General features: G+C 55.9%; 1 protein-coding gene across 5 annotated transcripts in view; it reads left to right on the top strand.

Moving 5' to 3' along the window:
- The first annotated feature begins 671 nt into the window (after positions 1 to 671).
- The window catches only part of GLP1R (glucagon like peptide 1 receptor), a 39,081-nt gene continuing 27,379 nt past the window's right edge, over positions 672 to 12,373 (top strand). For 2 of the 5 annotated variants that reach the window (XR_013416430.1, XM_028847603.2), the window contains exons 1-3: positions 672 to 1,189; positions 8,961 to 9,057; positions 10,037 to 10,144. Coding sequence is in view for 4 of the 5 variants with exons in the window: in XM_028847603.2 (XP_028703436.1) it covers positions 1,112 to 1,189; positions 8,961 to 9,057; positions 10,037 to 10,144 (283 nt within the window). In the remaining variant the exon portion in view is untranslated. The remainder of the gene's footprint in view (positions 1,190 to 8,960; positions 9,058 to 10,036; positions 10,145 to 12,373) is intronic. The other 3 variants (XM_078000044.1, XM_078000045.1, XM_078000046.1) reach the window with 2 other exon arrangements.

Raw genomic sequence — 12,373 nt, 5'->3', positions numbered from 1 at the left:
CAGCCTTCCTCAGGACTTTGAGAAGTTCAGTTCTCTCCCCAGGACTAGCTATTCTCACAAACTTCCTGTCCCTTTAGTCGACATGCCCCACGGCAGGTCCAAGGCTGGGCACCGCCACAACTCACCTTTCCTAAGAGTGGCATCAAGGTTCTTTGGTGGGGGATCCTCTTTTCCCATCCCCACTTCTCAAGAGCATTAGGGAAGATACAGTCAGTGCCCTCTTAGTGTTCTCTTTCCACTTGTTGGGTATAAGAAGGGAACCTGAGGGCCCTGCCGTGTTTAGGGGTGGGAGTGGAAACAGAGGCAGGAAAAATCCAGAGTCCCCAAAAAGCGAAGCAGGGAGACAGATAGAGAAGGCAGGAACAACCATGGGCACACGTTATCACACATACACAGGTTACAAGAGCAGGAGGCTGGAGCGGCAAGAGGTGGCAGGGAAGCTTCCAGAAAGGCAGATTCCAGCCTCATACCTCCCTGCCCTGCAATGCTGAAGTTCCCAGGTAGAGGGGAACCTCTAGACCCTTCCGACTGTCAGGGCTCTGTGGATCCATTTGTGGAAAGGACCTGGGAAGGGGTAACCCTGGGGAAAAAAAGTTCTTATTAGTCACCCCTGGCTCTGGGGATACTTTCCAGGAGTGGCCTGCCAAGCCGTGTGACCTTGGACAAGTCCTGTCCACTCTTCGGGCCTCAGTTTCCTTTGACGGACCTTGAATGGGCGGGGGTTGCTGTGGCTTTCTTCAGCTGGGAGACCAGGGAGGAGGTCCGGGGTGCCAGGGTGGGAGGCGGGCCCGGCTTGTCGCTGAAAGCCGGCCAGGCGCACTGTCGGCGCTCAGAGCTGGTGGCCGCCTCCTGCGCTTTCTGATCCCCAGCCGCGCTCGCTTGGAGCGCAGTGCCCACTATCTCCTGGCCCGGGACCGGCCAAGGGGTGCGGCGGGGCGGGCCCAGGGGTCTCTGGCGGCCGGGACGGAAGAACCAGGACCCTACCAGGCCCCTCCCGCCGGCAGGGCGGCCCCTCGCCGGCTCCTCCCCCGCCGCCCGCCACCCGCCCGGAATCAGTCGCCGCACGCGGTTCCGCAGGTGGCAGCGATGGCCCAGTCCTGAACTCCCCGCCATGGCCGGCACCCCCGGCCCGCTGCGCCTCGCGCTCCTGCTGCTCGGGGTGGTGGGCAGGGCCGGCCCCCGCCCCCAGGTGAGACCCAGGGACCCCGACGACACCGGGGGAGGGGGTGGCGCTGCGGGCTGCAGGCGCAGTGTCCTGGCGGGGGGCCCCGGGACTTGAATGAAACTCCGAGACCGCTGGCGGGGGCATCCGAAAGCCTCGGGGGGAGTAGGGACTGGAGAGTTTGTGCCCTTGGGCTGGAAGGCCCAGGTGAGGGCTTGGACCACAGAGGATTCCCCCAACCCCAGCGGGACGCCCTCTTCCTGGCCGCCAGGGTCCCTCTGCCAGGGCACCCGCTGCCCCGCGGCCGCCCTGCGCTGACTTCTGCCCCGCTTCTCCTTCCTCCCCGCCACTTTCCCAACTCCTTCTAAACCGTGTCAGTGGCCCTGGCACAGCCTGGCATCCTCCTAGACTCCCTCCGCCCCACAGTCTGCCCCAGACCCCTCTCCCGCAGTGCCTCCCCAGGCAATCCACCTGCTCAAAGACCCTGAGAAGGCCCTATGAAGGCTGAGAGCGCCAGGGTGCGGAGACCGGGCTCCTCTCCCTTTCTCGTCAGCCCCCAGCACAGCCTTTGATTCATGGCCCCTGGGACCCTGCGGTGGCAGCTTGTCCTTCCCAGTGACCTCCCAGATGGAACCTACCCCCGTCCCCTTCCAGCCTCTGTAGCAAACAGGCAGAAGGCTCAGTGCCCCCTCTGGAAGCAGCTAACCCACCGCCCCACCCCACCCACTCTGCTGACCTCCCATTCTGACCCTACACTGACAACAGGCACCAAGAGAACGCATGCTGGGACACGCAGGAACACCTGGGCTCCTTGGTGCCACCAGAGAGCAGGCCACAGGTGGACATCTGTAGCCCCTCTCTCCTGTCTTTGCTGCCTTTCCTGCCCCAGGCTCCTGGGCTGGGGGCAGTGGTCAGCTGCTTTTGAAGAGGGGAGCTGTCCAAAGATGCTGGGACATGCTTGAACAGAGAGGAGACATAGACTTGGGTGGCCTGTCCTGGGTCAGGAAACAGGTTCTTCCCATCACCTCCCACTGCTACCGCCAGACCTAAAAAACTGAGATCCGTGGGGAGTGGACCTAGACGAACCTTGAAGTTTGCCCCAGAACCATTGCCTTGGTGAGGGCAGACTCCACCGGAGCTGAAACCCCAGATGTGGACAGACGTGCCTCTCAGCTGAGGGGCCAGCACATTTTCAGCCCCCAGATTCTTTTCCAGATGCATCCTCTCCTTGCCCCTGTTCCCCAGCCCACCTGCTGCCCTGAGCCCCAGGAGACACCCACTCCCTTCCAAGGCACCTTCCCCACAGCGCCCCCAGCCAGGCCTTGGTTTTCCTGGTGTGGTTGGGATCTTTCAGGGGTCAGGGCTGCAGACCCAAGACATGGTTCTTGCCCATCGTTCCCTCCTCTTATGGACTGGGTTGGGGTAGGGGTGGAGGCTCTGCTTCCTGGTCCCATCCTGCTCTAGGCCAGGTTTACAGATCTGGTTTGAATGAAGGGAAGAAAGCATAGGGAAGAGGAAACTTTCTGTGAACTGTCTTCCCAGAGGCCTTATTCCCAGAAGTGTCAGGCTCCTGAACCCGCACTTCCCTCTGATCCAATGTTACTCCTTAGCCCCAGGCCTAGGGCAAAAGCTGGGCAACCTGGGGGCATAACACAATTGGGGTGGTAGAGAAGGATAGGAGGGGACAGGTCCTAGCTGGGACGGGAGCCTTGAGGGGGTGCTCTTGTCATGGGAAACTGAGCTGCCACGGAGATCTGAGTTACAGGGGGTGTTAAGGATAGATGCAATAATTATGACACAACATCATGCATGCTTATAGGACTAAAAAATAGTGTATTTTGCATTTTGTTTTCTGCCTATGAAGTCAGCAGGGTTAGAGTTTCTCCCCTCGTGTTGCTGATGGGGGGATGAAAGCTCAGAAAAGAGGGTCCCTGTATAAAGTAGTCCAGCAGTTCAGGAGCAGGGAGGAGAAAGGGGTGAGGGGCTGGGCTCTTGATCTAATACCTCCTACTCAGATGGGACTGAAGGGAGAACTCGGAGAGTGAGCTGCTCACTGTCGGGTCTGCTGAGGCTGGAAGCAGCATCCCTGCAGGTAGGGGGATGGCTGAGTTGACTTCTGGAAAAGGTGCCCTAGGCCACTCTTTCATTGTTGCTGGGAAACCTCACTCCCCTACCCTGGTCCTTACCTGTCCAAGACCCCGGAGAGGGAGTGGGCCTACTGAGGAGACAGGCAAGCCTTTGGCACTCAAAGTTAAAATCAGAACTGGATTCAAATATAGAGACTGCTATTAGCTGGTGATCTTGAGTTGCATATTTGATTATCCCCAGTCTGTGTCCTCATCTGTAAATAGGGATCATAAACTCTATCACACAGGGTTATGGAGGGGATGGACACTGGCACCCTGAAATGGCAGCTTTAGTCACTTTAGTCAAATGGGGGAACTGACCCATTTGTCCTTGGGGATTTGGAAGTGTTTTCCAGGGCTGCAGGATAGGACTGAGAGGGGCTCTTGAAGACCCTGGGTCTCTGTACTCTAGTGAATGGTGGATGGAGTCCAGGGCTGAGCGTTGGTCAGAGTGGACATTGTTCTAATCTGGGCTTCCTTCTGGACAGAACCCAGGCTGGGGGCTGGGGCAGGAGCAACCAAGAAACCACATCCTGCCCTTGAATGCCCTGCACCAAGGCAAAACAGGCTTCCTCGGCGGCAGCCTGCCCCTAGGAAAATGCCTATGTGTGTGTTGGTGGTGGTGGTGGTGGTGGTGGGGGCAGAGATAGAGACAGGTAGACTGAGACAGATCAGGGGGAGAAGGGAGTGAGCTGTATGAGCCCCCATTTCCCAGGTATATGTGAGTGACCGTGTGTGTAACAGTCTGTGTGGGTATGAGTCCCTGTGTGCAACATCTCAGCATGCAGTTGTGCATCTGACAGTGTCTATGTGTTTGTGACCCTGCATGTCATACTGTGTCTGTGGGAGGGTCTGTGTGTGTGTGTGTCTGTGTGTGTGTGTGGCATCTTGGTGTGTGAATGGGTGTCAACTAGTGTGTGTCTATATGTGCAGGGGAGATAGTGTGCTTGCGAGAGTGTCTGTGCGTTCCTCTGTGTGTGTGTGTGTGTTGGGGACAGTGTCTCAGCATGTGAGTGTGTACCTGGCAGTCTGTGAGTGATGGTGTGTGGTGGGAGAGAATCTGTGTTAGTGTCTCAGCATTGGGAATGTGCATGGGGGCGTGTGTGATGATGCGTGTGACAGTGTCCACGTGGGGGTTTTTGTGACTGTGAGAACATGTGTGTAGTATTCCTTTTCCTGTCCTTTCGTTCAGATATCTAAAGCCCTTAGGGAAAAAAAATGGATTGTAAGCTCTGAGCTTTAAAAAAAAAAAAAAAAAGAAGAAAGAAAGAAAAACAAGGGGCAGTCAAAGAGACAGGAGTCTGTTGATGGAAGGGATGATTTGACTTCTAGGAGGTAACATAAAGGAAGGAGGTTGGGGTCCTGGGAGGAGATGCCAGGGAACCTGAAGGGCTGGACCTGGTTGGGGGCCTCCAGAAATTTGAATTGGAATCCCTTCTTCCTCCTTCTGAGAGGCCCTCCTGCGCGTCTCCCACCTCATGGCACAGAGAGGCCAAGATCTCTGTCCTCCTTCCCGTCAACCAAAATGGTCCCCAGAGAAGGAAAGAATCTGATACACTTACCCACGCTGAGAAATAGGAGGCGCCTTTCAGGTTGGCGGCCAGTGTTGGGAGAGGGAGCCCCCTCCCGGGGTGTTGGAAGGCCTGCCACCCCGGGGGCTTCCGCTCCACCTGCTTCCTTCTCTGCTGTCTTTCCTTCCAACGCTGCCTGCTCGTACAGGGCTTGAGAAGTCACAAAGATTTTCACCTGCTTTATCTTGTTGGATCTGTACAGTCTCTGAGAAGAATGATATGCCCATTTTACAGGTGGCGGAACTGGCAACTGATGAGTAAACTGAGGTCCAAAAAGATAAAGTGTGTCCCACCGTCCTGCATTAACAGAGCTGGGATTTAGACCAAGGACTTGTAAATCGCTGACCAGAGCTCCTTCCTGTAGATCACACCACTCCCTCCTGGTGTCCTCTCTCCTGTCTCCTGCTTCCTCCCGAAACTCCTGAATCTGAGGGATGCCCCTTCCTTCTTGTAACCTCCAAGCAGGCGTCATCCCCATGTGCCTTCATCCACCTCAGAGAGATCCCATGAAGCCTGTCAAGTCTTGATTCTAGAAACTGCCATCCTGCCCTTACCATGGCCCCTTAGACCCCCACTGACCCCTGCCCTGCTCTCCTCGTCAGCTCTGCTGCCTTGTGAGGGACAGGGACATCGGGATTGCATCCTCCCCGCTCCCCAGCACCCACAGCCCCACCTTGTCAGGCTTGCGGCAGGGACTTATGTTGTGGGAGGATGAAATGGAGGAGTGGGGGACCCTGCTGGGCAGGGCCTTGCCCGTCCTCACAGGGCATGGGGTTCCAAGCCTCCTCCCTGCTTCACTTTGCCATTGGCTGTGGTTACTGCTGGAAGATCTCACAAATTAAGCAGAATGATTGGTCATTGGATGTGAAAATATATTAATTTCCTCTTTCTGGGAATGTGTTGATCCTAGAAGTGAGGAAGGGGTGGGGCCCCAGTCCCCAGGAAGCCTGGTCACTCCCTCCCACTCTGCTCTTTCCTCTAAACAGCAGAAATCATGGGGATTGCTGCCATTGACTGAGCCTTCTCCATGTGCCCACCATCCTAAGCATTAACTCAGTCCTCACAGCCGTCTCATGGGGGAGGGGCTGCTGTTCCCATTTGCACAAGTTTAAGCTGAGGCTAAAACATACAACTCTTGCACTCGGTTGCAAACCTAATGTCTGGGTGAGCCAGGTCCAGGCCCAGATCTGAGCCCGAGCCCAGGGTTGTTCAGCCTCCACTATGTTACCTGGGCACCCAGGCCCTGTGGCACTGGGTGACCCCAGCCTCATTTACCCAGCCTTTCCCCAGACCAGAACCTCCCATCTGTCCCAGGGCCTGCCACCACTCTCTCCCTGTCCCCCAAAATCCTCCTGATAACAGTCCACAGCTTTCCTCTGCTCCCCAGAGCACTGATGTCCCCACCCCTGTGCCTTTTCCCTGCTGTGCCCTCCTGCTGAAATGCCTACCCTCCTCCTTGCTAGCCCAGTCTACCCCCAACCCCCTTCACCCCAGCCCCACCTCACAGTCCCCAGTCCCTCAGGCCTCTTGAGTCTACACTGAGCCCTGCCCCAACCACTCCCTGAACACTTTCACCCACTGGCTTCCCTGTTATGTCACTTGTCCTGTAACGCATTGACCCCCACCCCCAAGTAGCCTGAGGACTCTCTCAGGCAGGACTCCTGCAGTCACCTTTATACTCCCTGCATTCCCCTCCACCCACAACCACCCAGAACCTGGCACCATTACGGTTTCTGTAAATACGAGGTGTGGGAGAGGCCAGAAGTCTGGGTAGTTCGTACTGTGTGTGTGCCTGCAGGGTTGGGATGAAGGCTCCAGGGTATCTAGAAACCCTGAACTCATCCAGGGAGAGGACAAGATATTCCTACTGTCAGGAATCCCTTACCTAAGGGGGAGGCACAGCCCCGTCCTCAGGGAGCCCCAGTCTGAGGGAGACGCAGCCCCGTCCTCAGGGAGCCCCAGTCTGAGGGAGACACAGCCCCGTCCTCAGGGAGCCCCAGTCTGAGGGAGACACAGCCCCGTCCTCAGGGAGCCCCAGTCTGAGGGAGACACAGCCCCGTCCTCAGGGATCCCCAGTCTGAGGGCGACGCGTCCCCATCCTCAGGGAGCCCCAGTCTGAGGGGGACGCAGCCTGTCCTCAGGGAGCCCCAGTCTGAGCGGGACGCAGCCCGTCCTCAGGGAGCCCCAGTCTGAGGGGAGGCACAGTCCCATCGTCAGGGACCCCCAGTCTGAAGATAGTTTTACGTCCACAGCTCTGCTCAGAGTAGGTGACAGCGCTGCCCTGGGGTGCCGGAGGCCAGATTGGCCTTCATGGCGAGGTCGTTAACCCCTCCCCCGCCTCTGGGGAGAACTGGCTTCCACAGCCTCTCTGCCTGCCCCAGACACACCTTCTGCCCCAGTTCCCAGCAGTGACCTTGTGCGTTGTCTACTTTCATTCTAGAAACAGAAACTAAGGGGGATTTCTCTGTCTCTCTGCCCTCCACCCCCAGCAGCTGCTGCATTTTGGGGCCGCGTGGAAGAGCCCTTTACCGGGAGAAGAGGGAAGAAGGGAGAAGGGAAAGGGGTTAGGGCGGCGGGGTTGATCCACCAGGACTTGCTCTGATGAAAACTGTGCCACCTCCTCAGCTGTGGCTAATATCATGGACAACACCTTTGCAGCTGTTATGTTTGATTTCTTGTTCTTTTTTTCCCCAAGCAAATACAGCTGACCTTTGCCCTCAGACGAGCTCTGTCCTTCAGGGTAGCCCCTGCGGCCTCGGCACACTTATGCCAAGGACGCTGCTGGGGCTCAAAGTGAGCTGGGCCCTTCCGAGGGGCCTGCGAGGCAGCAGGGGGTGAGCAAGGCAACCCAAGTCTCTCAGGGAGGTGCGCGATAAGCCAGCTAGAACCCGAGACCAGATCCAGCGTGTGCCCAGCACGCTACAAGGCAAGGGGGCAAGCTTCTGTAAAGAAGCTATTTTAATTTCAGCACACGTGGACATTTTTGTGATTTCAAAAGGCAAAATGTTGTTTTAAATTATGTATAGGTCCTACATTTTATACATGGGGCTCTTGGGTCATTTCAGCATCTGCAGCCTCTAAAGGACGAATATTTATAATTTTTAAGGCTGTTCAGGAAAAAACTAAACAGAACCACAATCCCAAGACATAGCTGAAGGAAGTGCACAAAAACGCTAAGAAGGAACGGTGGATTCTCAGTGGGATGGGTCTGTTTGGGTCTGTGTGCTAAAAAGCCATTTCGGTGACCTTACTGGAAGTGGAGGCTCAGCTCTCCCTATGCACAGGTGAGGGGGATCCCTCCCATTGCAGGCGTGACTTCAGTGGTCTGCAACCTCCCTGACCCCTTCACCTCATGTCCTCAGGACTCTTCCTTTGGGTGGATAGAAGCTGGGTTGAATATTAGATTTGGTGGTTGTGTCAGAGGGGAGCACGGGGGGGCTGTGTCGAGTGCATTTGTAAGTGAGTGCATTTTGGAGGAGGAATGCTAATGGCAGACATCCAGGTTCTCTGTAGCCCTGAACGCCGCCCCGCTTGCCCCCGCATACCTTCCAATATTCCACCATGGTCACTGATCTGAAGGACTCCAGATTCTAGCCTTAACTCTGCTTCCTGGGGGGGGCCTGTGCACCCTTGATTCAGTTCCTCTCCCACTCTGGCCTGTGTGTCTCCTTCTAGAATGGTTGAAAGTGAAAGAAGCCCTCAGGCAGGCTGACTAGGCACCAGAAGGAGCTTAGAGTCCTGGGCCCTCAGAAAGTCTCTCTCCTAAGTGAAATCAGAGACCAGGAATGAGGCACACACTCTCCTTTCCTCCTTCATCCACCCACCTCCCCAAAAGCATCAATTTAGCAGACATTTGCTGGGTACTTGTGACACATCAAGCTGTGCACCGGTCCCCTGGGAGGAATGAAGATGTCGAACCATCCACCTGGAGCTCCTGGGTGGCAGTGACTTATTCCCACTCTCCTTCAGAGGTGGCTGATGCCTGGCAGAGTTTGGGGCTTTGAGGTTTCATGGAGATCGAGAAACCAAGTGTGTTGGGGGTGAGGGGGGAGGAGAGGGGCTGGCTGAACCCACAGGCCTCCCATGTATGCCTTCCCTCAGGGTGCCACTGTGTCCCTCTGGGAGACGGTGCAGAAATGGCGAGAATACCGACGCCAGTGCCAGCGCTCCCTGACTGAGGACCCACCTCCCGCCACAGGTGAGTCCGGGGGAGCTCCCCACCTTTAGTGCTCCCCACCCAGTGAACTCCTGGAGGAATCTGATGAACCCAACGTCTGTGACTGGGACTCATTTGCCTCTGTAGGATGCCACCACCCCTGCCCTCTGCCTTCATCTCATTGTCCAAGCTACTCCTTCACCTGGATACCTTCCTTTCTATCGACCAAAGTCTTCCTGTTCTTCAAAGTCCGCGGAAGCACTGCCTCCTCCAGAAAATCTTCCCCAGAACTTCGACCATCATTTGGCTCTTACTCGTTTGCTGTAGTCTGCTTTGGGGTTGCTGTCTTACTTCTGTCTTAGCTGTCTTATCTGTGTGGCCTCCCTCCCGCCCCCAGCCACCCCCCAGCTAGAGCCTCTCAGAGCACGCACCTGGCCTTTCCTTTTTTGTCCTCAGCACCCCCAGCCTGTGCATGGACTGAGGGCTCCACAAACGTATTTACAGGAAGAAATGTTTCGGGGAGTTCACCAGGTGGTTTAAAGAGCACAGGATTGGAGCCCGCTGGGCCTAGGTTGAAATCCTGACTGTAATTATAACACATGACCTAAAGAAGGTTATCTTAGGTGAGATCAGAGGGAAGGTGAGCTAACATTTCCCTCTGATCTGTGAAGTGCAATTTAAGAATAGGCCTGTAGTGATTGTTCGTTGAGCACGTACTATGTTCCATTATCTATGTAGCATACAGTCTCGATCCCACAAAGCCCTATGGGGCTGGAAATACTCCTGTTTTACAGATCAGGAAACAGACATTCAGTTACTTGCTCAAGATCCTGCCACTGATAAGTGGCAAGTGCCCCTGCTTGGCTCTTGCTGGGTGGGGAAAGTGCTTGGCATACAGTAAGTGTTCAGCAGAGGTTAGTGGCATGCAGCCTCTGAGGAGGGGAGGGGTCTTGGGGAAGGGAAGGAAAGTACCATGGCCAGTCACAAGCAGGGACTCAGAGACTGTTCTCTCTGCTCCCAGACTTGTTCTGCAACCGGACCTTCGATGAATATGCCTGCTGGCCAGATGGGGAGCCAGGCTCCTTCGTGAATGTCAGCTGCCCCTGGTACCTGCCCTGGGCCAGCAGTGGTGAGCCCCCTCCCCCACCTGGTACCTGCCCTGGGCCAGCAGTGGTGAGCCCCCTCCCCCACCTTCCCCTGTATCCAGGAGGCTGGGGTCGAGACACTGCTTCCTTTCCTCTGAGACACAGCCCTCCCCACCCAGAATGTCTTTAGGCCTCCTAGTGAGTGGTCTGCCTGCCTTTCCTGGGGTGAGGGGAGTGGCCAGCAGTGATAAGTTTCACGATGGCCTGAGATGCCACCTGAGTCTGGGTGCGAGGCCAGTGCTGGCAGGTGTGTGGGGAAGGGAAAGTAAGTGTCTGAAGAAAAACACGATCCCCTCCAATCCAGTAGTCAGGAAAGGAGCTAGGTGGGGACAGACCCCTGCGGGGAGGGAAGCTATCCAGGGTGTCTGCTGTGTGTATACATGTATGTATGATATGTGTCTGCAGGTGGCCCATACCTATTAGTGACATTTAGCTATCTCCTCACTCTCTAGGGGTTCACTGGGAGGAGTGATCAGGGCATTGGTGGGGTAACCAACTCCATCAGACTCAGCCCTCCTCAGCTCACTCCTGCCTGCGAGGGGGACCCTGTACTGGGAGAGGTGTGACTGGGTAGGTGGGAAGGTCATTGGGGGTACAGAGATTTGCAGAGGCTGCAAGCGGATCCCTGACCAGAGGGTTAGTTAATGTGCCCCCCTATCTATCCCAGCCTCCCTTACTGAGCCCAGTTTCATCCAGGCACCATGGGGGATAACAGGAGACAAGCACCCTCGTGGCAAGGAGCTCCCAGTCTCCAAAAGGGGAGAAAAGATATTTCCCTGTCATCATCATCATCATCATCATCATCACCACCACCACTATTTATTGACTACATACTGTGTGCCAAGTCCTGCCCTAAAAGCAGGACTTTATAACTACCCTGTGGTTATGCCTGCTGTACAGATGAGGAAACTGAAGCACAAAAATTTAAGTCACTTGTTCCAAATGACGTGGTCAATGGTAGAACCAGGATTTGAATCCAATTCATGCTCTTATCATCACACCTTGAAGGGGCCAGAGCCCAAGCAGCAACTGGCTCAGAAGCAAGTGTGGGCATGAGGTTATGCTCTGGGGAAGCCAGGAGTCTTCCTGGAGGAGGTGGCCTGGTGGGGCCCAATGTAAACTTCACCTTGGCACGTAGGACTGAAGTCAGATGAGGCCCAGGCAGGTCTCCTAAAAGTGCTGTCTCCTTGTCCACCCTCACCTCTCCCCAAGGGGCAGGGAGAGCCTGGGCCTAGAAGGAGGTGGGAGCCTGGGCCCATCAGTGGCCTGCCTTCTCCAATACTGCCTGTTGGAAGCACTTTCCACGCTACACTCTTTCCATCCTCACAACCCTCTGAGGCAAGTACTCTGATTACCCTCCCATTTTCAGATGAGGAAACTAAGGCACAGAGGTGCTCAGTGACTTTTGCAAGCTCACACAGCCATTAGTGGGTGACCCAGAAGCTTGGTTTAGAGTCAGTGTGGCTAACTGCTGCACCAAAGGCTTCCTTGGTGGAGGGTTGGGGGGTGCCCTTGCATGTGGCTCTGGCCTGGAGACAGGTGAGTGGTCTGGATGCCCTCTGCTGTCTGGGCACACCTCTAGGGACAGGGATGAGCTGCCTGCCCTCTCCTATGAACTCTGCAATCTGGTGGTTCCGCTGACTAGCTGTGTGAGCAGGAGCAAGTTGCCAGACCTCTCTGTGCCTTGCTTGACTCATCTGGGAGATGGGATAGAGCCAAGTGACATGGGTGTGGGGAGGACCACAGGGCCTTGAGAAACGGTAGCTGTTAATTTTTCCCACCTCCCTACATACCTCCCTGACTTCCTGCAATACACACGCTTTCTCTGCCTCCCATAGATTTGAGACTGGCAGCTTGGCCAGCGTCTGCCGGGCTTCTAGACCCCAGGGAGCCAGGCGTAGGACAGGGCCCATCACTCAGCACTAAGCCGCCCCCAGCTCTGCCTGCCGCTTGCAGCTCCATCCATCACCTTTAATTTTATTTGAGCAGGAAATAGGTCCTGGTGGTGCCCATTTATGAGTGTACATGGTTTTATTGCTTTCTCCATGAAGATAACGGCCACGGCACAGGCCCCCTGCCAGCCTTTCCCCCACCCCCTCCCCCCACCACTCGCCAGGCTAATTTACTCCCTTTTTTGACACTCGGAATCACCGACTCTGCCTCCCTGTCCCCACTCCCTGAGTTAGGGATGCACAGAGACACCTGCCACAGGC

This window comes from Macaca mulatta, chromosome 4, assembly GCF_049350105.2.
Source record: "Macaca mulatta isolate MMU2019108-1 chromosome 4, T2T-MMU8v2.0, whole genome shotgun sequence".
Lineage (NCBI taxonomy): Eukaryota > Metazoa > Chordata > Mammalia > Primates > Cercopithecidae > Macaca > Macaca mulatta.
This window is presented reverse-complemented; position numbering and strand designations above follow the sequence as displayed.